General features: G+C 42.3%; 1 protein-coding gene and 1 pseudogene across 4 annotated transcripts in view; one reads left to right on the forward strand and one right to left on the reverse strand.

The window, feature by feature from the left end:
- Window positions 1-1,229: 1,229 nt before the first annotated feature.
- The window catches only part of LRP6 (LDL receptor related protein 6), a 157,429-nt gene continuing 134,150 nt past the window's right edge, over window positions 1,230-24,508 (forward strand). For 3 of the 4 annotated variants that reach the window (XR_012518596.1, XM_003934520.4, XM_074403273.1), the window contains exon 1: window positions 1,230-1,597. Coding sequence is in view for 2 of the 4 variants with exons in the window: in XM_003934520.4 (XP_003934569.1) it covers window positions 1,543-1,597 (55 nt within the window). In the remaining 2 variants the exon portion in view is untranslated. The remainder of the gene's footprint in view (window positions 1,598-24,508) is intronic. The other variant, XM_010345099.3, reaches the window with a different exon arrangement.
- LOC120360761 (ubiquitin-conjugating enzyme E2 variant 1 pseudogene) lies at window positions 20,662-20,977 on the reverse strand (annotated as a pseudogene).

The following is a 24,508-nucleotide window of genomic DNA, read 5'->3' on the forward strand; positions in this document are numbered from 1 at the left end:
TGTATAGGTCAGTGGGCCCCGTTTCTCAGAAAATTGGTTACAAAGATGCCAGGCGTCTCAGACCACAGGCTTTCAGAACAGAATGCCCTACATAGCTCAGGGTGGGCAACATAGCTCAGGGTGGGCAAAATGGAGTTAGCAGGGTTGTTTAAAATGTATTTATTATAGTCAAGTCAAGCTAGGGTATTTCAATAACACTGCGGTAGCAGCTCCACTTTCTTGCCCATCTGCCTCCAGGTAAGGGCGTGTGTCAGCTGGGCAGGATGCATCTGATGGCTCCATTAGGGTTAACTCTTGGAGTGCCTCTGCCCAGACTGACGCCTGGCAGGTGATTTCAGGAGGCGTCTGGGCCATTACTCCTGAATGCCCAGTGCATTGGGAGCGGCAGAGGCTGTGTACAGTCTGAGATTCTGGGGAATCCTTTCCTTCTCAAGCTAATAATTGATCATCAAAGCATGCCAAACGTTCGTTATTATATGCAACTTATGAAATCTTAAATAGTTCTGTCCAATTGTCCCTTTTTTCTGTCTTAGGTTTTGACGCATGTATCTTGAAATTTTGTCAGTTTAGCAATCTTTAGGGTTGGTCGGGCTTAATTCTGGGGGCAGTTTGTACTTCTGGGAAGGCAGGAGAGAAATAACAATCTCAGTTTTGAATAGGCGTTTTGACATCCTTCACCAGATCCACGTTGAAAGCCAGTGTAACCAGCGTTTAAGAACTCCTCCACCCCCCCCAAAAAAACGATGCTGAAACCGGTTTCCAACCCCGAAGACGGAGCTGATCTCGCCGCAGCGGGATCCGCCGTGCCTCCCCTCGCGTGCACCGCGGCTGGGCCGTCCCAGGCGGCTGGGGACGCGGACCCGGAGCCCAACCCGGCCCTGCCAGCGGCGGCCGCACAAAGACCGGGACAGACGGCTGCCCGGCCGAGCCGCAGAAAGTAGTCCCGACCACGCCGGCTCCAACGTTGTTCGGGACCGCCTCACGCCCTCCGCGGGGAGGGCCGAAGCGGTCGGTCCGGGAAAGAATCCCGATGGAATGCGCCGCCGGGAGGAGGCCTTCCCTCGCCAGCTCGCCTCTGCTAGCTCAGCACCTCTCCCGGGGTCTTACGCGGAGGCCGTGCGTGCGGTTGCCGACTCCTTTCCCCAGCCGTGCAGGGGGCAGCGCCGGGGGAGGGGGCTCGCCGTGCGCAGGGACACGTCTTCGCTCCGATCCCAGGAGGCGGCGCCGGCCGTATCCCTGCGCCGCTGCGCGAGTCCGAGGCTGAATGAGGAGCTGCGCGGGGGAAGCGGGGCGCCGGGGGAGGAGGCGGCGGGATGGAAGCAGACGCTGGCGTCGCGCGAGCCTGGGGCCGAGCGACGCGGTAGAGAGGGCGGCGGCGGCGGCGCGCGCGGAGCCTTGACGTGCCCCTTTCTTTCTTCTCTCGCTGGGAAGCTGGGAAGCATGAGCGTGCAGCCCTGCCGCTGCGGCGGCCGCCCCGGCTCCTCGCCTCCCCGTCTTCTTGCCGCCCCTCGCCGGTGAGAGAAGAGAACGCGAGAAGGGAAGATGGGGGCCGTCCTGAGGAGCCTCCTGGCCTGCAGCTTCTGTGTGCTCCTGAGAGGTGGGGAGTGTGGGGGCACTGGAAAGTTGGTGGGGTTCGGGGGGAGGTGGCCTTGTTGTGTGTGTCTTGGGGGGGAGGGGAGGGACAGAGGGAGGGAGAAGGGGAGAGGAGCCGGGAGAGGCCTGGTCGTGGGGAGGGGGAGAGGAAGGGGCCCGGGAGCGGGGGCTGCGCGCACCGCCCGGCCACAACGCGACCTGGCCTGGCTTCCCAGACCTTCCCGGGACACATCGGAGCCTCGATCCCGAAGGCTGGTCTTACGGAACCCCTGGCACCCCATTCTGTCGGGATGACTGAGTGTCTGTGTACCTCTCTCTGCCTGGGGTCTTTGTACGTATTTTGGCTTTTAAAACGTTGGAGCCCGAGATGCTTTAAGGGTTGGCCTTCTCCCTCGAAGTCCTACCCCCATCCACCACCCCTCACCCCGTTTCGGTGTTTCTTAGGTGAACTTTTAAAAGTCCTCTGTTTTTTTCCAGGCCTTGTTACAGGTAATAATTGGCTTCCGTTTGGGATATAATGATCCTGGGTGAGAGCGCAGTTGGAAAGTGACTTTTGGGTTATAGGTCGAGCGTTTCAGCGTTGGGAACCTCCTGAGCTTCAGCCCATAATAAAATAGAAACACTGCCTTTGTAACCTCTGGTATTCACGGCTTGCCCCTATTTTCGGAGTATGCAAGTGTACAGTTGGCACTAAGTAGGAAATTCATCCTCGTGTGAAGAGGAGCCGGTCCTGGGACCAAAGTGATCATTTGCTCTACACTCCTGGGGACTGCTTGGCATTTTGATAAATTGCATAGGTTATTCTAGATAATTTGCTCTGGGAATCGCCTGAATTCGATGATACTAGGATGTTTTGAATTGGCTGCAAAGCTGGCACATGCTCTGTGACTTTTGTTTTGTGACAGTTCGCAAAAGATTTTTGACTGGCCTGTCGGCAGCTCTTCTCAAACTACTTGGTGTTGAACTTGAGATGGCTGTGATGCTGCGGAGCATTTACCAGCAGAGGAATTTAAGTACTGCTTCATGCAGTGGCTTGTAGTTTTGGTTTGTTAAAATTCTCACTGGCGTTCATGGTAAGTTGTTTTCAGGCGTGGGACCGCTGGTCTGGAGATTTTTAGGTATTAACAAACTAAACTTTTCTGAAGTCCTCCAAAATAGACTAAGTTTACAGAACGCGATAGTAACTAATATGACAGGTGTATATTTTTGTGTGTACCGTGTACACGTATTTTGGATGAGAATGATTGACTTCTTTTTTTTGAGGAGGAGAAATATGTTTTTCAGTAACTGTAGTAGTGCAGCATTGTGTTTGCGTGTTAATATTATACTTGATACTCTAAGCATGTTACAAACTTTCCCCACGTGTAAACCCCAGAAAAGGTAGTGCTCATTAGATTTTTGTGGCAGAATATTCAATGGAGTGTTACATACTGGAGAGGTTTAATAAGTATATACTTATTTTATTATGTTATACTCTATTGAAAGGGGTTTTGGTATAGCTGTTAGAAACAACTATATTTGACATAAGAATATGTATATATTCTAAGACACAAGGTTAATAGGGTTGACAAATATGAGAACCAGCTGATTGGTTAGAGTCGTGGGGAAACTTATAACTTGGGATGTTTCTGGTTGCCTCGTTGTATTTCTTGGAGAAGAAGTGTGTGATGTAAATGCTGTTTGTTTGTTTTAACACCAGCTTTGAGACCAGAACTGGGTTTGTTCATTATTGGAATTTTAAATAGGTTGCACTTGTAGTGATATGTTTTGAAATATGGCATGTAACGAGACCTGGAAGAGGTAATCGTTGAAATTGTCTTATTTCCTTTAGCAGAGTTTTCAGAAGTGGAGCTCCCATTTTAAATGTGGCAAAATAATGGTGTAAGGTGGTCTATTAATATGTAACAGTACTGTACTTAGCTGTGACTACATATAATTTGAAGTAAAATGTCTTTTGATGTAGAAGATTTTTGTTTATAATTTAGAATTCATTCTTTGAGAATGTCATCCTCTGTTATAGTAATGATGTTTAGTCAACCTTGGGCTCTAAAGAGAAAAATCTGATTGATTTGTTGCATTTAGATCATTTTTTTCCCCACAAATAATTGGATCTTTAACATTGGGTTGGTGTGATGTGGGGTATCTGAGAGTTTGGGGGAGACCGTCTGTCCCATAGCCCTGCTGAATCAATAGCTGAAAGCCAGGGAATACTGTTAGTGCTTCCTCCTTATCTGTCATCACATGACAAAATATAAAGGAAAGATTTGGGAATTTCAACACTAAAATCTTGGATTTAAAGCTCAGGTGTCACAACTTCATAACTTTGTGGTTCTGGTCTAGTCCATTTCTCTAGATCTCAATTTCTTTACTGGTAAAATGTCGATAATGATACTTGACTAGTTTACAAGGTTACTGGGTATTTTAAATGATATATATATAGTATCTTGCTAATGTTACTTTTGTCATAATTTTTGCTTGTTCAGGGACATATCTTCAAATGCTTTCAGGATTTGAGATTTAATTTGTATAACAGTCACACTTTTTTAAAGAGACAACGTTTTGCTTCACTCAGGCTGGGGTGCAGTGGCATGGTCACAGCTCATTGCAGTCTCAAAAGTCTCCTGCTTAAGTGATCCTCCTGCTTCATCCTCCCAAAGCTCTTAACTATAGGCACCTGCCATTATGCCCAAAAGTTTTTGTAGATATGGGGCTGATGTGAGGGTGTCTTAATATTTGGCCAGGCTGGTCTCCAACTCCTGGCCTCAAGTGATCCTCTCAGAGTGCTGGGATTACAGATGTGAGCCACCATGCTTGGCCAGATTCATAAACTCGTTTTTATTTTGGTAGGGTCTTGCTGTGTTGCCTAGGCTGGAGTGCAATGGCATGATCATTGCTCACTGCAGCCTGGACCTCCTGGGCTCAGATGATCCTCCCACTTCAGCCTCCCAAGTAGCTGGGACCACAGTTGTGTGCCGTAACATCTGGCTAATTTTTAAATTTTTATAGAGCCAGGGTCTCACTATGTTGCCCAGGATGGTCTTGAACTCCTGGGCTCAAGCGATCCTCCTACCTCTGCCTCCCAAAGTTCTGGGATTACAGGTGCAGATTCACACATTCTTAAAAATGAAAGGGATCTTGATCATTTGAGTCTCACCACTTCATTTGTAAGTGGGGAAACTCAAGATTCAGAGATACTAGAACTTAATAAAGATAAGTTAATTAAAGATAGGGCAGGGAGTTATTCATTCTTTTAACAAATACAGTATGTATGGAATATCATCTGTATATCCGCTTCTGGTACTGGTGGTGAGTAAAACAAACATGGTCCGTAATCTGATGAACCTCACAGTTTAGGTTGCCATCCTTACCATTCTCTTAGTTCTGTCAGGTACTGATTAGAAAAAATAATATCTGGCCTTCTACAGGGAGTATTTTTGGTAAGAATACAGGTTTTGGAATACCATTGGTGTGTATAATCTGTGAAATACTGTTTCTTAGCTTTTTTTTTTTTTTTTTTTTTTTTTTTAAGAGACAGAGTCTTGGTCTGCCACTAAGGCTGAAGTGCAGCGGTGTGATCTTGGCTCACTGCAATCTCTGCCTCCAGGGTTCAAGCAGTTCTCCTGTCTCAGCCTCCTGAGTAGCTGGGACTACAGATGCCCGCCACCATGCTGGACTAATTTTTTTTTTCTTTTTTTTTTCTTTTTTGAGACGGAGTTTTTGCTCTTGTTACCCAGGCTGGAGTGCAATGGCGCGATCTCGGCTCACCGCAACCTCTGCCTCCTGGGTTCAGGCAATTCTCCTGCCTCAGCCTCCTGAGTAGCTGGGATTACAGGCATGCGCCACCACGCCCAGCTAATTTTTTGTATTTTTGGTAGAGACGGGGTTTCACCATGTTGACCAGGATGGTCTTGATCTCTTGACCTCGTGTTCCACCTGCCTCGGGCTCCCAAAGTGCTGGGATTATAGGCGTGAGCCACAGCGCCTGGCCCCCCTTTTTTTTTTTTTTTTTTTTTTTGAGACAGTGTCTTGCCCTGTCGCCCAGGCTGGAGTGCAATGGCACGATCTCAGCTCACTGCAACCTCTGCCTCCTGGGTTCAAGTGATTCTCCTGCCTCAGCCTTCTGAGGAGCTGGGACCACACAACCACACCGGCTAATTTTTATATTTTTAGTAGAGAAGGGATTTCACTATGTTGGTCAGGCTGGTCTCAAACTCCTAACCTCAGGTGGTCCACCCACATTGGCCTCCCAAAGTGTTGGGATTACAGGCGTGACTACTGCTCCTGGCCTTCTTAGCTTTTTTTGAAGAGGCTTGTTATATAAAAATTATTTGCTACTTTTTTTTTTTGTTTTAGCGGGGTGGTAGTAAATATTGGTGGTAAATATTTCAGTTGGAACAAACCACTAATGTTTCCCATCTTGTATTTCTGTAGAAGTGATGCTTGCAAAGTTTCTTCCTTTAAGATCAGATATTATAAAGTCTTGGGGAAGTAGAACAAATTTTGGAGTGGGAATCAGAAGAATTAAGTTATGGTTCTAAATTTGCCATTAGCTAGCTGTGTAACCTTGAGTAATGTTTGCACATTTTATTTGGAGATTAGAATTCATATTATCACATTAAGGGTTCTGGAAAGTCCTGAGCTAAAGAGACAGGTTTTTTTTTTTTTTTTTTTTTTTTTGAGACGGAGTTTCGCTCTTGTTACCCAGGCTGGAGTGCAATGGCGCAATCTCGGCTCACCGCAAACTCCGCCTCCTGGGTTCAGGCAGTTCTCCTGCCTCAGCCTCCTGAGTAGCTGGGATTACAGGCACGCACAACCATGCCCAGCTAATTTATGTATTTTTAGTAGAGACGGGGTTTCACCTTGTTGACCAGGATGGTCTCGATCTCTTGACCTCGTGATCCACCCGCCTCGGCCTCCCAAAGTGCTGGGATTACAGGCTTGAGCCACCGCGCCCGGCAAGAGACAGGTTTTAACTTTAATCTTTTATTTTCCAAACTTGCCAAGTATTACATTGATATTTGATGACAATTTCATATAGCTTGATATTTTCATCCCTATTTACTTACGTAGCTTCAGGTTTGCCCATTTGGCTAGATAATAATTTGTCTGGTTATTAAATTTTAAGGTTTTAGCTCGTTGTTATCAGAAGGGCTAATAGTGATTTCCTTTGGTTCAATTTTTAAGAGATTTTTTGTCTTTTCTTTAATTGGAGGTTTTTCCATTTGCTGGACTGAACTACTGTGTCCTTATATGTGCTTTGGCTGTCAGAAAGGGCTGTTTTAAATATCAAAGGAGATTCTGGGAAGGGATATATTAATGGAAAATATTTTATGAGAACTTATATTTTTTGTTTAAATATTTTGAACATATTGGAAAAGCAATGTTTTAGTGCTATTTAGGCCATGGGTTACTACTCTGAGAAAGATCGTTTTCATCATAGAAATTCTGTTGAAAGTTTATACTTAGAGAAGATTATATAGAAGGTATTATAGCAGAAAGGCATGGCTTGTTGTTACACAGGCCAAGTTAAACTCATCTGCCAATCTGTGTTCCTTTGAACAAGTTACTTAGCCTTAATTTCCTCTCCTGTTAGGTGGGGATATAACTTAAAAGACTTCTCTGTGAGAACTCATGAAATGTTTGTGAGGGGGTAGTAGAGTGCACAGTCAATAGTAGACATTGAATAAATGGTGGCTATTATTAAGATGGCCAAATTAAAAGAAACAATGCCCTGGAAAGATTGGTAAAACATTTCAAGTGTCTGCTATGTCCTGGGCGCTGTTTTTGGCAGTTGATAGTTTTAGGACAGTGGTTTTGGAATTTTTTTGATTCTTCCGCAATTGAAATAAAAGCTCCATGAAAGACTTTTACTTGTGACAGTTTCAGTTTTATTTGGTATAAAACAGAATGGCAATTACTTACTATATTTATTTTCTAAAGGATTGCAACCTTAACTCTATTTTAGGTGATGATGATTATAAATAAGCTTGAGAATAGTTTAAATGATTGTGATACTTATTATTAAAGGGTTAAGTATGGGCAAAATAAGTTCATCAAAACATCTAATTGCAAAATTGCATTATTCGTTTACAATAATTCAGTTGGTAGATTTCTTTCTGCAAGGTGGGTTGATGCTATCTATACTGAGTTTCTGCTTTACAGGTTTTTACTTTGTATAAGGGTGTTTATCTTCTGTAAAGTAAGCCTCACTTAAATGAATAAAACACTATTTGATATGAATAACTTTGACATTCAGTCAAATATACAACCAGGCAACCTAAAACCAGGCTGTTTGGTCTTAAAATTGTTTATCTTAAAACACAATTTTTCAGCTGGGCTCGGTGGCTCACGCCTGTAATCCCAGCACTTTGGGAAGCCAGGGTGGGCAGATCACGCGGTCAGGAGATTGAGCGCATCCTGGCCAACATGGTGGAACCCTGTCTCTGCTTTTTAAAATATAAAAAATTAGCCATGTGTGGTGGTACGCGCCTGTGGTCCCAGCTACTCGGGAGACTGAAGCAGGGGAATTGCTTGAACCCGGGAGGCGGAGGTTGCAGGGAGTCGAGGTTACGCCACTGCACTCCTGTCTGGCGACAGAGCAAGAATCTGTCTTAGCCGGGCGCGGTGGCTCAAGCCTGTAATCCCAGCACTTTGGGAGGCCGAGGCGGGTGGATCACGAGGTCGAGAGATTGAGACCATCCTCGTCAACAAGGTGAAACCCTGTCTCTACTAAAAATACAAAAAATTAGCTGGGCATGGTGGTGTGTGCCTGTAATCCCAGCTACTCAGGAGGCTGAGGCAGGAGAATTGCTTGAACCCAGGAGGCGGAGGTTGCAGTGAGCCGAGATTGCGCCATTGCACTCCAGCCTGGGTAACAAGAGCAAAAACTCCGTCTCCAAAAAAAAAAAAAAAAAAAAAAAGAAAAAAGTATCTGTCTCAAAAACAAACAAACAAAAAAAGCAAAAACAATTTGTCAGTACATAAATACAGGGAAACAGGGTTATTTGGTATTATTAACCTATGCTTTTGTTTCTCAAGCTCTTTGTGTTATTTATGGCAGTGAGTATTCTCACAAAGGGTTCAAGCTGTTCAGGTGTGAGGCTAGAAAATATTAAAATGTGCTTGGATTCTTTGGTGAAAATTTTTGATACCTCGATGCTGTGATCCTTTTAGTGGTAACATAACTTGTTTTAGTTTCTGTGATTTGCTTGAAAGGTCCATGTATAAGTGCTTAAATATTTTGGAACCAATTTCAGGAGGAGACTGGAGATGCAAAATGAAATTATATTTTTAGGTAAAAAAAAAACTACATTAATTAAGTTATTAATTAACAGCAGGCCTAAAGTTATTGATGAGATTCTCAATAAAAATAACATGACCAGCAGTAGTCTTTTTTTTTGAGATGGAATCTTGCTTTGTCACCCAGGCTGGAGTGTAATGGCGTGATCTCGGCTCACTGCAACCTCTGCTTCCTTTGTTCAAGCAATTCTCCTGCCTCAGCCTCTCTGGTAGCTGGGATTACAGGCACCTGCTACCATGCGCCGCTAATTTTTGTATTTTTAGTAGAGATGAGATTTCACCATCTTGGCCAGGCTGGTCTTGAACTCCTGACCTCAGGTGATCCACCTGCTTTGGCCTCCCAAAATGCTGAGATTATAGGCATGAGCTGCTGCACATGGCCGTCATTTCACCCCCCGCCCCCAGAAAATAGTCACCCAGATATTGAAAACCTACCTTTATCAAATTATATATGTGTGACCAGGAACCTATTTTCTCTAATGGTTTTAGTCGTTGTTTTATCACTACTAGACCCAAACTACAAGTAAAGGATTACAGGGATAGGAGTCTTCCTCATTATTGACTAGCTTTATTGGTAGGTATATTTAAGTACTATATGTTCATACATCCAGTTTAAAGATACTATATTTTGCAAGTCTGAGAGGTGACAAGTGAACTTTGTTACCATGAATTCTTAGCTGCACATTATCTCGTCTTTATAATACAAATAAAGACAAATGTCTTTGTCTAAATGTAAACCTAGATTTATGCTAATGCAGAAATAGCTCTTTGATGAAAAGCTTCTCAATAATAGATGTTTTTTGCTTTTATATGCCACCACATACCAGAGGTTTACACATATTGAGCAGTGTAAATTTTACATTTAAAGTAATACAAAAAGATGTGAATTTTTATGGCATTTATTTGGAACGTCATTTTGTGTTTTGTCTCAGTCATTCATTAGATATAGTTATATTATAAATTTGTAACTATACAAAAATTTCTTAGGTTGGGTCATGATGGCTCACATCTGTAATCCCATCAATTTGGGAGGCCAAGGGGAGAGGATCACTTGAGGTCAGGAGTTCAAGTCTAGCCTGGGCAACATAACAAGACCTCATCTCTGTAAAAAAAAAATTAAAAATTAGCTGGTCACAGTGGCCCATGCCTGTAGTTCCAGCTGCTTCAGAGGCTGAGGCAGGAGGATCACTTGAGCCCAGGAATTCAAGGCTTCAGTGAGCCATGATCGTGCCACTGCACTCCATCCTGGGTGACAGAGCAAGACCTTTTCTAAAGAAGGAAAGAAAGAAAGAAAGAAAGAAAGATTTCTCAGCATGGATTAGATGTGTTAAGTAGATAACTAAAAAAACCAGCATGTTCATATCTGAGATTGAATTCAAAGTGTGGATTATGTAATGTTTTCTGGTTTTTACGATATAGCTGTTGTATTAATAATTAATATAATTAGTTGTTTTTTTTTTTTTTTTTTTTTTTGAGACAGGGTATTACTGTGTTACCTAGGCTGGAGTGTGGTGTGATGCTATCACAGCTCACTGCAGCTTTGACCTTCTGGGCTCAGGCAATACTTCTGTCTCTGTTTCCTGAGTAGCTGGGACTATAGGCACATGCTACCACACCTGGCTCATTTTTAATTTTTTTTTTGTAGAGAGGGTCTCACTATGTTGCTCAGACTGGTCTTGAATTCCTGGGCTCAAGTGATCCTCCCACCTTGGTTTCCCGCAGTGCTGGGATTACAGGCATGAACCACTGTGCCTAGTGTCAAGTACTTTTTTCTTTCTTTTCTTTTTTTTTCATTAAGCCCCTTCTATCAAATGCTTTTTTAAACAAAGTTTTTTGGAGATATAATTCACATACAGTAAAAAAATCTCCATTTTACAGTGTCTAATTCAGTGGCTTTTGATATACGCAGAGGGTTGTACAACATCACCACTATCTCATTCCAGAACGATTATTACCCGCCCTTCCCCCCGGTTCCCTCAAAACCCATACACTTCTTATTTCTCCCTTCCCTCATCCTCTGGAAACCATGAATTTGCTTTCTGTCTCTATGGATTTGCCTGAGTATATACTCTGGGTATTTCATATAAATGGAGTAAAATATGTGGCCTTTCGTGTCTAGCATCTTTCACTTTAGCACAGTTTCAAGGTTTGTTCATGTTGTTGCATGTGTCAGTACTCATTCCTTTTAATGGCTGAATAATATTCCATTGTATGGATATATTAAATCATTTTAAATGAGTGTGGGTTTGATTATTGGAGTCTTTACCTTGAGAAATTATTTCTGAAATCTCAGCTTTTGAAGCTACTGAAATATATATTTAAAAATACCTGTTTTTTTTTTTTTTTTGAAATAGTCTTACTTCATCACCCATGCAGGAGTGCAGTGGCACAGTCTCTGCTCACTGCAACCTCCACCTCCTGGGTTCAAATGATTCTCGTGCCTCAGCCTTCTGAGTAGCTTGGACTACAGGTGTGTGCTACCATGCTGGCTAATTTTTGTATTTTTAGTAGAGACAGGGTTTAGGCCATGTTGGTCATGTTCGTCTTGAACTCCTGAACTCAAGTGATCTGCCCGCCTTGGATTATGGGCATGAGGCACTACTCCGGCCTATGTTTGTTTGCTGTTTTTTTTTTTTGTTTTTTTTTTTTTGATCAGGGTCTCTGTCACCCAGGCTGGAGTGTAGTGGCATGATCATTGCTCACTGCAGCCTGGACCTTCTCAGGCTCAGGTGATCCTCCCACCTCAGTTTTTGTATTTTTGTAGAGACGGGGTTTCACCATGTTGCCCAGGCTGGCCTTGAATTCCTAGGCTCAAATGATCCAGCAGCTTCGGCCTTCCAAAGTGCTGGGATGACAGGTATGAGCCACCGCACTGGGCCTAAAGAATACCTTAAGTTCCTGTTTTTCTGCTGGAGAAGCATTAACTATTTCACCAGTATCTCATGTTTCTGAATAGCCCTGTCAGTAGTCCTGTCGCAGTTAAACCTTTTTACTGTATTCATATCTAGAGTAAGAAAATAGAAAGGGTATTAGAAATTACCTGGGCCAGCTTCTTTGTTATATAAATCAGAAAGATGAATCACTAATTTAAGGCCAGATTGTACTCTGGACAGTAATTTTACATGCAGAACTTCTATACCTAATTTTACCTGAGCCTTATTGTAGTTTTGAAAGTGATACTGTATGACTTTGATAGAGGGAAATACATATTAATGTAAATTTTGACATTTGCAAATAATTGGTTTATCATCATACTATACTGTAAATAACAAAGCTGAGGCCAAGGTGCAGTGGGTCATGCCGGTAATCCCAACGCTTTGGAAGGCCAAGGCAGAGGATCGCTTGAGCTTAGGAGTTTGAGACTAGCCTGGACAATACATTGAAACCCCATCTCTACAAAAGAAATACAAAAAACTAGCCAGGCATGGTGGCGCCTGTAATCCTAGCTACTTGAGAGGCTGAGGAGGGAGAATTGCTTGAACCTGGAAGGTGGAGGTTGCAGTGAGATAAGATGCACCACTGCACTCCAGCCTGGGTGACAGTGAGACTCTGTCTCAAAAACAAACAAACAGGGTGGGCTCGGTGGCTCAAGCTTGTAATCCCAGCACTTTGGGAGGCCGAGGCGGGCGGATCACGAGGTCGAGAGATCTAGACCATCCTGGTCAACATGGTGAAACCCCGTCTCTACTAAAAATACAAAAAATTAGCTGGGCATGGTGGTGCGTGCCTGTAATCCCAGCTACTCAGGAGGCTGAGGCAGGAGAATTGCCTGAACCCAGGAGGCAGAGGTTGCGGTGAGCCGAGATTGCGCCATTGCACTCCAGCCTGGGTAACAAGAGCGAAAACTCCGTCTCCAAAAAAAAAAAAAAAAAAGAAAAAAGAATCTGTCTCAAAAACAAACAAACAAAAAAAGCAAAAACAATTTGTCAGTACATAAATACAGGGAAACAGGGTTATTTGGTATTATTAACCTATGCTTTTGTTTCTCAAGCTCTTTGTGTTATTTATGGCAGTGAGTATTTTCAAAAACAAAAACAAAAACAAACAAACAAACAAACAAAAAAAGTGACCAAACCCAAAAAGCAAAAACAAAGCTAGACTTAGATAAGGAGAGACTTTATTTGAAAGAATTTTTGCAATAGAAGGACGTGCTTACCACAGGATCTGGAACACATTTCAAAATCAAACCAAAAAAGGCTTTTCTTTTGTTAATAAGCAGGGCTTCTGGGAACTTTGTGGGAGTGGGGCCAAATAGGTAGGGGAGAGCAGATTGCATGATCAGGACTATTTAACTGGAAAGCATTTTTTTTTTTCCTGCAGTCAGCTGATGGTCAGAATGATGGAAGAAGTTTTGCATCTACTTTCATAAGCTTAGGGCAAGCCAAAGTTTAGGGATTTGTGGGGAGAAGAGAATCCTGACTAAAGTTTATTCAAGCCAAGTCAATGAGTAAGTAATGGGCAGTTGTGATGAGCACTGGTCAGTCCTCCTGTTCGTTAAAACAAAATCAGTTACTGTTAACAATGGAATAAGAGTCATTGAGAAGTTGATCTCATTGGCCTGATCATTTATATTTACATAGGCATAGCAATGGCAATACTTTATCATGTAATAAGTCTTTTAATATTGCCTTGTTGGAAGTTTTTTTTGAGGAATCTGATTGGACCTTAAATTGTCTCTTAAGACTATAAAGGTAAGTCAAGAACTGAGCATCAGGTTTCACTTGCAATACCTATAAATTTGGGTGAATTCTGGTCTTGAAGTTCCCAAAAGATTCTAGGACTTTTGAGCCTCCCAGGAGGTGAACTTGCGTAATTGAATTGCCAGGGTAGGAACGCTGTAAGCCAGTTACCAGGCCAGTTTTCCTAAGAGGACTGAAAGCATTCGTTTATTATAAAGTCAACTGTGTAACTTAAAAATGTCTGGTCACATCTGATTAAATGAACATAAATCTGGCATTCCAGTCAAAGCCTAGGTTGCTTAAGTAATGTTTCCAGCTAGGAGGCCAACTCATTGAACCTTTGCAAATAACTGTATTGCCATGAAAATAAAAATACTCAAGAGTTTTTGAATTCTGGAGGAGTAAGTGGGGGAGAAAAAAATAAGTGTTTATTTTGGTTTACAAAAGCATAGTCTGCTTACATTGTTGCAAGTTATAGATAGCTTCAGAAAAATGAGAAAGGGGTATTTATATTCAGAAAATAGGACGCTAAAGCATCAGCAATATTTTAAATGAAACCCATAATCATCCTTCATCAGTTTATTTAGTCCTATGTAATTAATTCTTGTTTTGCTGGATCTGTGTTAGCAGTCTCATGAACCCATCTGTTTCTCTACTAGTTGTTTGGAAATCCTGACTCAGTCCACTGGTGTGGTCTCAGAGTTATTTGAGCGATGGCATCAGAAGCCTGTGTTCAGGTTACCTGGCATAGTCATTTTTCTTTTTTCTTTTCTTTCTTTCTTTCTCTCTCTCTCTTTCTCTTTCTTTCTCTTTCTCTCTTTTCATTATTATTATTTGAGACAGAATCTCACTCTGTTGCCAGGCTGCAGTGCAGTGGCACAGTCTTGGCTCACTGCAGTCTTGACCTTCTGGGCTCAAGCCATTCTTCCATCTGAGCCTCCTTAGTAGCTGCGACCGCAGGTGCGCGCTACCACGCCTGACTAATTTTGTATTTTCTTTGTAGAGAAGGGGTTTCGCCAAGTTGCCCATGCTGGTCTCAAACTCCTGGGCTCGAGTGATATGCCCACCTCAGCTTGTCAAAGTATTGGGATTACAGGCGCGAGCTACCATGCCTGGCCCATAGTCCTTTTTATTGAAGACAAGTGCGCTCTGGCCTGTAGCTGATTTGCAAGTGCTTTCAGGGATGCATCAGAGTAAAGCAGAAAACTATCTGTAGATGACAAAAGACTTGAAATGGTGATGATTAACCTATTACTGATAATCTTAAAAGTGAAAGATCTTATGAAAATTTGTTAAAAAAATAATGAAATTGACAAGGAAGGTTGATTTTTGTGGCATGCAAGCCAAAATAAAATCAATCCAAAAAAGTGTTAGATAAAAGCATATCTATAAGCATAATAATTAACCTTATTTTATTTTCTTCTTATTTTTTTTGAGACAGAGGCTCGCTGTGTCACCTAGACTGGAGTTTAGTGGCGCACTTGGCTCACTGCAACCTCTGCCTCCTGGGTTCCAGTGATTCTCTTGCCTCAGCCTCTCGGGTAGCTGGGATTACAGGCACATGCCATGCCCGGCTAATTTTTGTATTTTCAGTAGAGACAGGGTTTTGCCATGTTGGCCAGGCTGGCCTCAAACTCCTCACCTCAGGTCATCCATCCGCCTTGGCCTCCCAAAGTGCTGGGGTTACAGGTGTGCGCCGCTGCGTCCAGCCAATTAACCTTATTTTAAAGAAGAGTGGCTAGTACATGCCATTTATGAATATAGATGAATATATTCATTGCAGAGGAAATAATCTAAAGACATATAATCCTAACACATAATGTCCCATGAATATATTAGGCATATATAGAGTATATCAAGAATGTATCAAGATTATCAAGGAAAAAGGCTTAGCAATCTGGAGTAGGTCCTTAACTTCTATATAATATCATTCTATAAGTAAGTGATGTGAATTCTTAACTGAGAACCATTAGTCTACCTAGACTAATGGTATACTATATTCAATTATTTATTTATTTATTTTTTGAGATGGAGTCTTGCTCTGTCGCCAGGCTGGTGTGCAGTGGCACAAACTTGGCTCACTGCAACCTCTGCCTCCCGGGTTCAAGCGATTCTCCTGCCTCCCAAATAGCTGGGATTCCAGGCTTCTGCCACAACACCCAGCTAATTTTTGCATTTTTAGTAGAGACAGGTTTCACCATGTTGGCCAGGATGGTCTCAATCTCCTGACCTCAGCCTCCCAAAGTGCTGGGATTACAGACGTGAGCCATTGCGCCTGGCTTGTATTCAAATTAAATAAGTCAAATTATGACCAAGTTAACGTTAAGGGAAAAAAAATCCCTGAAATTGTGACTTACGACATTATACTGTTGTCTAATACCAGGCAAAGCAGCACCAGAACTCTGATTATAATAGACATAGACAGTGAGGACATTGATGAATTTCTAGGAGCTTTATACCTTCATAGAACTTCAGAATATTCATATTAATAATATTTTACCTATACAAATTTAACTTAGGGAGGGTAAACTTCTTTTGCTTTGACAGTGTTTTCCATATGACCCATAACATTTGATCAAATAAGCTATTATTTTTAACATCTCTTACAAGGTAAAGGAAATTGTGATTTTTCTAGGAAATCTAAAAGACGGTGGTGCAAAAGGCATCATTTAGGAGGTTTGAACATTTGATTAAATGGGGTCATGGACCACTATGGAAAAAAATGCTTGGCTACATATTTAACTAAAAGTGACAAAAAAAAAAAAAAAGATTTTAGTTCAGTGCAGTGGCCCATGCCTATAATCGCAGTGCTTTGAGAGGCCAAGATGGGAGGATCGCTTGAGGCCAGGAGTTTGAGACCAGTCTGGGCAACATGATGGGATCCTGTTTCTACAAAAATTAAAAAATTAGCTGGGAGTAAGATTACATGCCTTTAGTCCTAGCTACTCAGGAAGCTGAGGCAGGAGGATTGTTTGAGCCCAGGAGTTTGAGGCTGCAATGAGCTATGATCGTGCAACTGCAATGAGCCATGATTGTGCCACTGCACTCTTGCCTGACAACCTCTTAAAAAAAAAATGGAAAAAAGTATGCATAGGAAGTAATGTGATGGTAAAGAACCTTACCCCTTTCAAGAGTATGAATACAGTTTTAAGTAATTAAGGACATGATAAAGTCAGCATCAAGCACAGGAAATTCTGGAAAGACACAGTCTTTGCCTTCTAGGGAGATTATTCAGAAGGCAAAGGAAGACCTTTAATCGCCTCTTTATTTTTATTTTTTTGAGACAGTGTCTTGCTCTGTTGCCCAGGTTGGAGTGCAGTGGTGTGATCTTAGCTCACTGCAACCTCTGCCTCTCACGTTTAAGCAAGTCTCCTGCCTCAGCCTCCTGAACAGCTGGGATTACAGGTGCCTGCCACCATGCCTGGCCAATTTTTTTGTATTTTTAGTAGAGACAGGGTTTCACCTTGTTGGCCAGGATGATCTTGATCTCTTGACCTCATGATCTGCCCACCTTGGACTCCCAAAGTGCTGGGATTACAGGCATGAGCCACCATGCCTGGCCAATAACCTGTTTATTAAAAGCAGACTAATAACCAAAGAAAAACGGTCATTTTAACAGAGAAAATGAAAATCTAGCTATACATAGCTATGTTTGATAAGCCCTTAAAAAAATCTTACAAATAAACCCATCAAATCTTAGCTGGCTTTGGCTAGGCACAGTGGCTCATGCCTGTAATCTCTGCACTTTGGGAGGCTGAAGAGGGTGAATCACTTGAGGTCAGCAGTTTGAGACCACCAGCCTGGCCAACGTGGCAAAACACTGTCTCTACTAAAAATACAAAAAAACTTAGGTGGGCATGGTGATGGGAGCCTGTAAAACCAGCTACTCAGGAGGCTGAGGCAGGAGAATCACTTGAACATGGGAGGCGGAGGTTGTATTAAGCTGAGATCATGCCACTGCACAACAGACTGGGTGACAGAGCGAAACTCTGTCTCCAAAAAAGAAGAAGAAAATAAATCAGGCCAGGTGCAGTGGTTCACGCCTGTTATCCCATCACGTTGGGAGAGTGAGGTGGGTGGATCATTTGAGGTTAGGAGTTCGAGACCAGCCTGGCCAACATGGTGAAGCCTTGCGTCTAGTAAAAATACAAAAATTAGTCTGGCGTGGTGGTGGGTATCTGTAGTCCCAGCTATTTGGGAGGCTGAGGCAGGAGAATCACTTGAACCCAGGAGGCAGAGGTTGCAGTGAGCTGAGCTTGCATCACTGCACTCCAGCCTGGGTGACTGAGCAAGACTGTCTAAAAAAAAAAGAAAGTCTTAGCTAGTTTTGACCATGACAGATAAGATTTCCTCTTCAGCTGGGTGCAGTGGCTCCTGTCTGTAATTCCATCACTTTGGGAGGCTGAGGCAGGCAGATCACGAGGTGAGGAGATTGAGACTATCCTGGCCAACGTGGTGAAACTCTGTCTCTACTAAAAATACAAAAATTAGGTGGGCGTGGTGGTGCACGCCTGTAGTCCTAGCTGCTCAGGAGGCTGAGGCAGGAGAATTGCTTGAATCTGGGAAGGCAGAGGTTGCAGTGAGTAGACATTGCACCATTGCACTCCAGCCTGGGTGACAGAGCAAGAGTCTGTCTCAGGAAAAAAAAAAAAAAAAAAAAAAAAAGTCCTTTTCATCAGTGCCCAGGCTGGAGTGCAGTTGCATTATCACAGCTCACTACAGCCTCGACTTCCTGGTCTCAAGCCATCCTTCTGCCTCACACTGCCGAGTAGCTGGTACTACAGGGACATACCACCATGCTCAACTAATTTTTGTGTTTTTAGTAGAGATGGCGTTTCACCATGTTGCCTAGGCTGGTCTTAAACTTCTGGTCTCAAGTGATATGCCCACCTTGGCCTCCCAAGGTGCTGGATTGCAGGTGTGAGCCACTGCACCTGGTCTGTTTATTAATAGACTCTTAGATATAGCGTCTCACTACTGTAAAAATAAGAGGCAAAAAACTCTATAAACTTGAAATTACGCTTCGGTGTTAGAGATGATCTATGTATGTAATGGATATCCATGAATTGACTTAGTCTAAGGTTTTAGACTAAGTTACCAAATATTTTAGAAACTTTTCAAGTTGGCTTATTACAAAACATAACTACTGTTGAAATAAAATTTAATTATTCACTTCATCTGAATGCAAACGCAGATGTAATGCTTGTATATTCGATCAGTAAACCTGTAAAAGTTCAGCAAGAACATATGCTTGTTTAATACTGCCAATAACTCAGAAGACATAACTGTTTTTATTAAACTGACAATATTCAGCTAGCGTCATTTCCCAGAGATTTACCTAAAATTACATTAACATAGATTCTAAAAATATTTGGGTTAGTTTCTATAAAATACATTTGAAAGTATAAGGAGTTTAATTTTCTTAATTTCTGGAAATCCTAGGAATATTTAATTTATGTAAGTACTTGTTTATCTTCAAAGCAATTATAACAGAGCTCCTTTAAGGGGTTTTATAATCTGATTGGTAATACCATTTGTAGGTGGTAAAATTTTTTTTTTTTTTTTTTTTTGAGACAGAGTTTCGCTCTTGTTACCCAGGCTGGAGTGCAATGGCGCGATCTCGGCTCACCGCAACCTCCGCCTCCTGGGTTCAGGCAATTCTCCTGCCTCAGCCTCCTGAGTAGCTGGGATTATAGGCACGCGCCACCAAGCCCAGCTAATTTTTTGTATTTTTAGTAGAGACAGGGTTTCACTATGTTGACCAGGATGGTCTCCATCTCTTGACCTCGTGATCCACCCGCCTCGGCCTCCCAAAGAGCTGGGATTACAGGCTTGAGCCACCGCGCCCGGCTGTAGGTGGTAAAATATTATACACACATATATACATATGTAGACAGACATAAATATCTCATACCTCACTTTGAAAGTTTGAACTCATTGGTAGTTTATGGAAAAGAGCTAGCTTTTGTCCTCCCTCCCCTTTACATTTTTATCAGATTGTGATTTTTAGGAAATGGGGTAAATTGAGGTTATCTGCCCAATCAACATGAGGCTTGAAGTTTCTCAACAATATTTGTGAAGGAGACCTTTAAGATTTCCTTTGCTTTGATGTGTAACCTTATGGAGATTGTGGACTAAAATTTGAGGGACTAAAGAGAGACTGAGTGTCCTACTTACTGGGTCTCTCCAAAGTTTGTCTGGGTGCCTAAGATATCCGGCCTCTTTCCATCTCGTGAGTCCCCAATGGAGAATGGGGAGACTAAAGCTTGAGTGACTGTAGGGAGTTGAGGAAGGGAAAGGTGTGATGGGGTGGATAGATGGTTGAGGAGGTAGCACGTATTGAAGGGGAACAGATCAAAGGATTTAAGGGAGCTGAAGGGAAGGTTTAAGTTGGTAAAAAAGGAAGAGTGGGGAATGATGGGAGGAGAGGCTTAGGTGAGCCAGCTTGGGAAGATGTCAAGTTTCTCAAGAGGACATTGAAGTTTTAAATTGTCTTTAGTTAAATTTTGCTATTTTTGAAGACACCAAACTGAATTACTTCCATAATGGCAAAGCCTGTAGTCAGTAAGATTATAGCACAACTTATATATTTCAGATGGACAAAAAATTTGTATCATTTACAGTATCTTAAGATAAATATCCTTTGACCAGGAGCCTCCTTTCCAGTACTTGAAGTCTACAAAATGTATGTAGAAAATTAACTGCTGCCGGGCACGGTGGCTCACGCCTGTAATCCCAGCACTTTGGGAGGCCGAGGTGGGTGGATCACGAGGTAAAGAGATCGAGACCATCCTGGTCAACATGATGAAACCCCGTCTCTACTAAAAATACAAAAAATTAGCTGGGCATGGTGGCGCGTGCCTGTAGTCCCAGCTACTCAGGAGGCTGAGGCAGAAGAATTGCCTGAACCCAGGAGGCGGAGGTTGCGGTGAGCCGAGATCGCACCATTGCACTCCAGCCTGGGTAACAAGAGCGAAACTCCGTCTCAAAAAAAAAAAAAAAAAAAAAGAAAATTAACTGCTGTGGAACATGAAGACTGCTTAAATTGAATTGGGGGGAAAAGGGAAAGGGCCTGTGGTTTTTCTTTTGACTAATTGCTGTAACACTGCCCTTCAGGCAGCTGAGTTTCATATTTTCTTTAGACACTATTAGGCGCTGAAACTCTTGCAGGACAACTTTTATGCTATGAATTCTGCCATTTTGCTAGCACTGGACGGCTCTTGGGTCCACTACTCCATTAGAACTATTAACTCCAGTCATATTAATTTTTGTTATAAATCTTACAAGAGGGGACGCTTCTGGGTATTTAAGTCCACATTCTATTTTAAGGCTGTATGTTCAGTTTTCATAAATTGTTCTTGGAGGCCCAGTTATCATCCCTGTCCATCTTGTAAGTGTCATGTCTTCATCATTGTCTAGACCTCAGCTAACTGTACCATCTCCTACTTCTTTCTGTCCTTCTTCGAGTTCTTCCAGCAGTGGGAAATTGCTAGGGACTTTTTCTCTCCCAGCCCGTAGTGGCTGCCACCTTACTTCACTGTTGCTTGTGAACTTAAATGTTCTATACTCTCATTTAGGAACAACAGAGAGTCTGGGGATACCTATATATAGGAAGTGCAAGGTTTGAAACAAGACAAACAAGAATAATAGGTAGTATTGTTTGAGGAGAACATTCTATTATAGGTAGGGATATAGTCAACAACGTTGAATACTCTAGGGATGTCAAGAATAAGGACTGAGAAAAGGCCATTGGTTTGGTTATAAAGATTTAGGGAAAGCACTTGCAGTTGAGTGATGGGTAGGAAGATGAAAGAGCAATAGCTAATGAATGGTAGTATGAAATATATATACCAGTGTTACAAGATTTTGCAGTTAGTAGAAATATAATTATTCTGTTGATAGCAAGGTTAGGGTTATTAAAACAAAAGTTTTTGATAGCAAGGAACCTGGCAGAAACCATTGAAAATAACAAGAAATACAGAACAATTGATAGAGCTAAGCTGTAGAGAGGAGGTAAGGAATCTGAACCAAAAGTACTGCTTTAGCCTGAGAAAAGTCATCTTGTCATTTAAGACTGAGGACAAGATAAGAGAATATGAGTGGAGAGAAAGTTTTGAGAGGTATAAATTAAGATGTTGGGGATGTGTAACATTCACTTTATTTCCTGCTTCACTGAGATTGTTTTGAGATGGTCTGAGAATGAAGGGTTCAGGGCATGGAAATTAGTCTTTTTGTTTTGTTTTTGTTTTTGAGATGGAGTTTTCCCTCTTGTGGCTCACACTGGAGTGCAATGGCCTGATCTTGGCTCACAGCAGCCTCTGCCTCCTGGGTTCAAGAGATTCTCCTGCCCCAGTCTCCCTACTAGCTGGGATTACAGGCATGCACCACCTTGCCCAGCTAATTTTGTAATTTTAGTAGAGACAGGGTTTCTCCATGTTGGTTAGGCTGGTCTTGAACTCCCAACATCAGGTGATCTGCCCGCGTCAGCCTCCCAAAGTGCTGGGATTACAAGTGTGAGCCACCATGCCCGGCTGGAAATTGGTCTTTAAAAGTAGAAAAAGTTTAGAAAGGCTGCTATAGAAAATTTTCCAGGAGTTTAATAAAGGGGATAACAAAGATTCCTGAGCACTGTGAGTTTTCCCCTAAAGAGAAGTGATGGTGATTATTTGGGTTATTTGAGTACTAGGCAGTCAGAAAGTAAGCTCTCTGAAATGGAAGATACTGATATGTTCCAGGGAGCAAGTGTGTGGATCCAGTGTATCTCTTTGGTAGATAAAAACAATGTTACAAATCAAATTATACCTACGGGATATCCCATTTAATATATTGCTGAACAGATCTGGTGACAATATAATAATAGAAAATATTCAAGCATCCCAAGGGTTGGTTGGACAGGATGAACCCTGGGATTTCCTTTCAATAGTATGGTTTATGTACAACAGATTTATGTACAGTCCTTTACAAATCCTCAGTTGTAACTAGTATTGCTTACTTAAAGATTAATTTTCCTCCTTTACTGGTTTTTGGGAGGGAGAGGAGACTCAGAACGCTTTTGAGGCCTCAAATGACTAGAAAGCATCTTTGGATTTTGTAGACCAAAAATAGTACATGTAGACGTGTTAAAGTTTAACTTGAATGCCATGAAAAGCATTTGGCTGCCACCTAATGTCATATAGCTTTGATACAGTTTTCCAAGGATAGTGCCATAAAGAAGGTGCCCAATAAATTAATTAGATTATTATCACTCTTGGATTTTAAATTTTAAGTGTTTTGTGGGCATTCCTTAGCCTTATGCAGCACTTAGCATTGTATCCTTCACTAGTAGGGACCTTTTTTTAATGATGTTTACATTTGGCCCATAGTACGTATGAGAAACTCAGTATAGTGGGCTCTATGCGGACTGATAAATCAATGTGATGTGTGAAGGTCTGAAATGAATTAAAAATGACTCTGTTAGGGAAATTTATGAATTTGCTAATAGCTGCAGCAGATACACAGAATGTACAAAGACTGGTTAGTCACCTTTTAAAAAAGCTGTCTGCCAGCTGGGTACAGTGGCTCATTCCTGTAATCCCAGCACTTTGAGAGGCCGAGGCAGGTAGATGACCTGAGCTCAGGAGTTTGTGACCAGCCTGGGCAGCATGGTGAAACCTCTGTCTACTAAAGTACAAAAAATGAGCCTGGCATGGCAGCAGGCGCCTGTAATCCCAGCTACTCCGGAGGCTGAGGCAGGATTGAACCCGGGAGGTGAAGGTCGCTGTGAGCCGAGATCATGCCACTGCACTCCAGTCTGGGAAATAAGCAAAATTCCCATCCTGGCCAACATGGTGAAACTCCGTCTCTACTAAAAATACAAAAATTAGCCGGGTGTTTGGCATGCGCCTGTAGTCCCAGCTTACTCAGGTGGCTGAGGTGGAAGAATCACTTGAACCTGGAAGGCGGAGGTTGCAGTGAACTGAGGCTGCGCCACCGTGCTCCAGCCTGGCGACAGAGCAAAACTCCATCTCAAAAAAAAAAAAAAAGCAAAATTCAATCTCAAAAGAAAAAAGCTGTCTGCCAATTTTTTTTTTTTTTTTTTGACCAAGAAGGTTGGATTTAAGCTTAGGGAAGTTTATGTGGTACCTATAGATGAAAATAGTATACATTTGTAACTCTGTTTCACAGTCTATAGTGTAAACATCACTTTTTTCTTATACTTTTTTGACATTGGAGTAATTTCTTAAAAAACGGGGACTAGTTACTTCTAAATGGTACTTGGGTTTGGCTTCAGATGACACAGTTTTAGACTTTTAGTAAGTAATTATGAAAGAAGATCATGTAGATTATTGCATCATAACTCACTTTTTTTTTTTTTTTTTTTAACGACAGGGTCTCCCTGCGTCACCCAGGCTGGGCGCAGTGGTGTAATCATAGCTCACTGTAGCCTTAAACTCCTGGGCTCAAGTGATCCTCCCATTTTAGTCTCCTGAGTACCTGGGGCTACAGGCGTGCATCATTATGCCTGGCTAATTTTTTTAAATTAATTTTTTTGTAGTGATGAGGTCTCCATGTGTTGCCTAGGCTGGTCTCCTGGCTCAAACAGTCCTCCTGCTCAGCCTCCCAAAGTGTTGGCATTACAGGCATGAGCCACCATGCCTGGCTTGGTCTTACTTTTGCTGCCTGATTTATGTTCGCATTCCAGCCTCTAGATGTGTGCTATCCAATACTACCAGTAGCCACACTTGTCTATTTAAGTGGGAATGAATTAAGATTATATAAAATTGGGGGTGGGGTGGCTCATGCCTGTAATCCCAGCACTTTGGGAGGCTGAGGTGGGCGGATCACCTGAGGCCAGGAGTTCTAGACCAGGCTGGCCAACATGACAAAACCCCACCTCTAGTAAAAATACAAAAAATAAGTCATATGTGGTGGTAGCCACCTGTAATCCTAGCTACTCA

This window comes from Saimiri boliviensis, chromosome 7 (genome assembly GCF_048565385.1).
Source record: "Saimiri boliviensis isolate mSaiBol1 chromosome 7, mSaiBol1.pri, whole genome shotgun sequence".
Lineage (NCBI taxonomy): Eukaryota > Metazoa > Chordata > Mammalia > Primates > Cebidae > Saimiri > Saimiri boliviensis.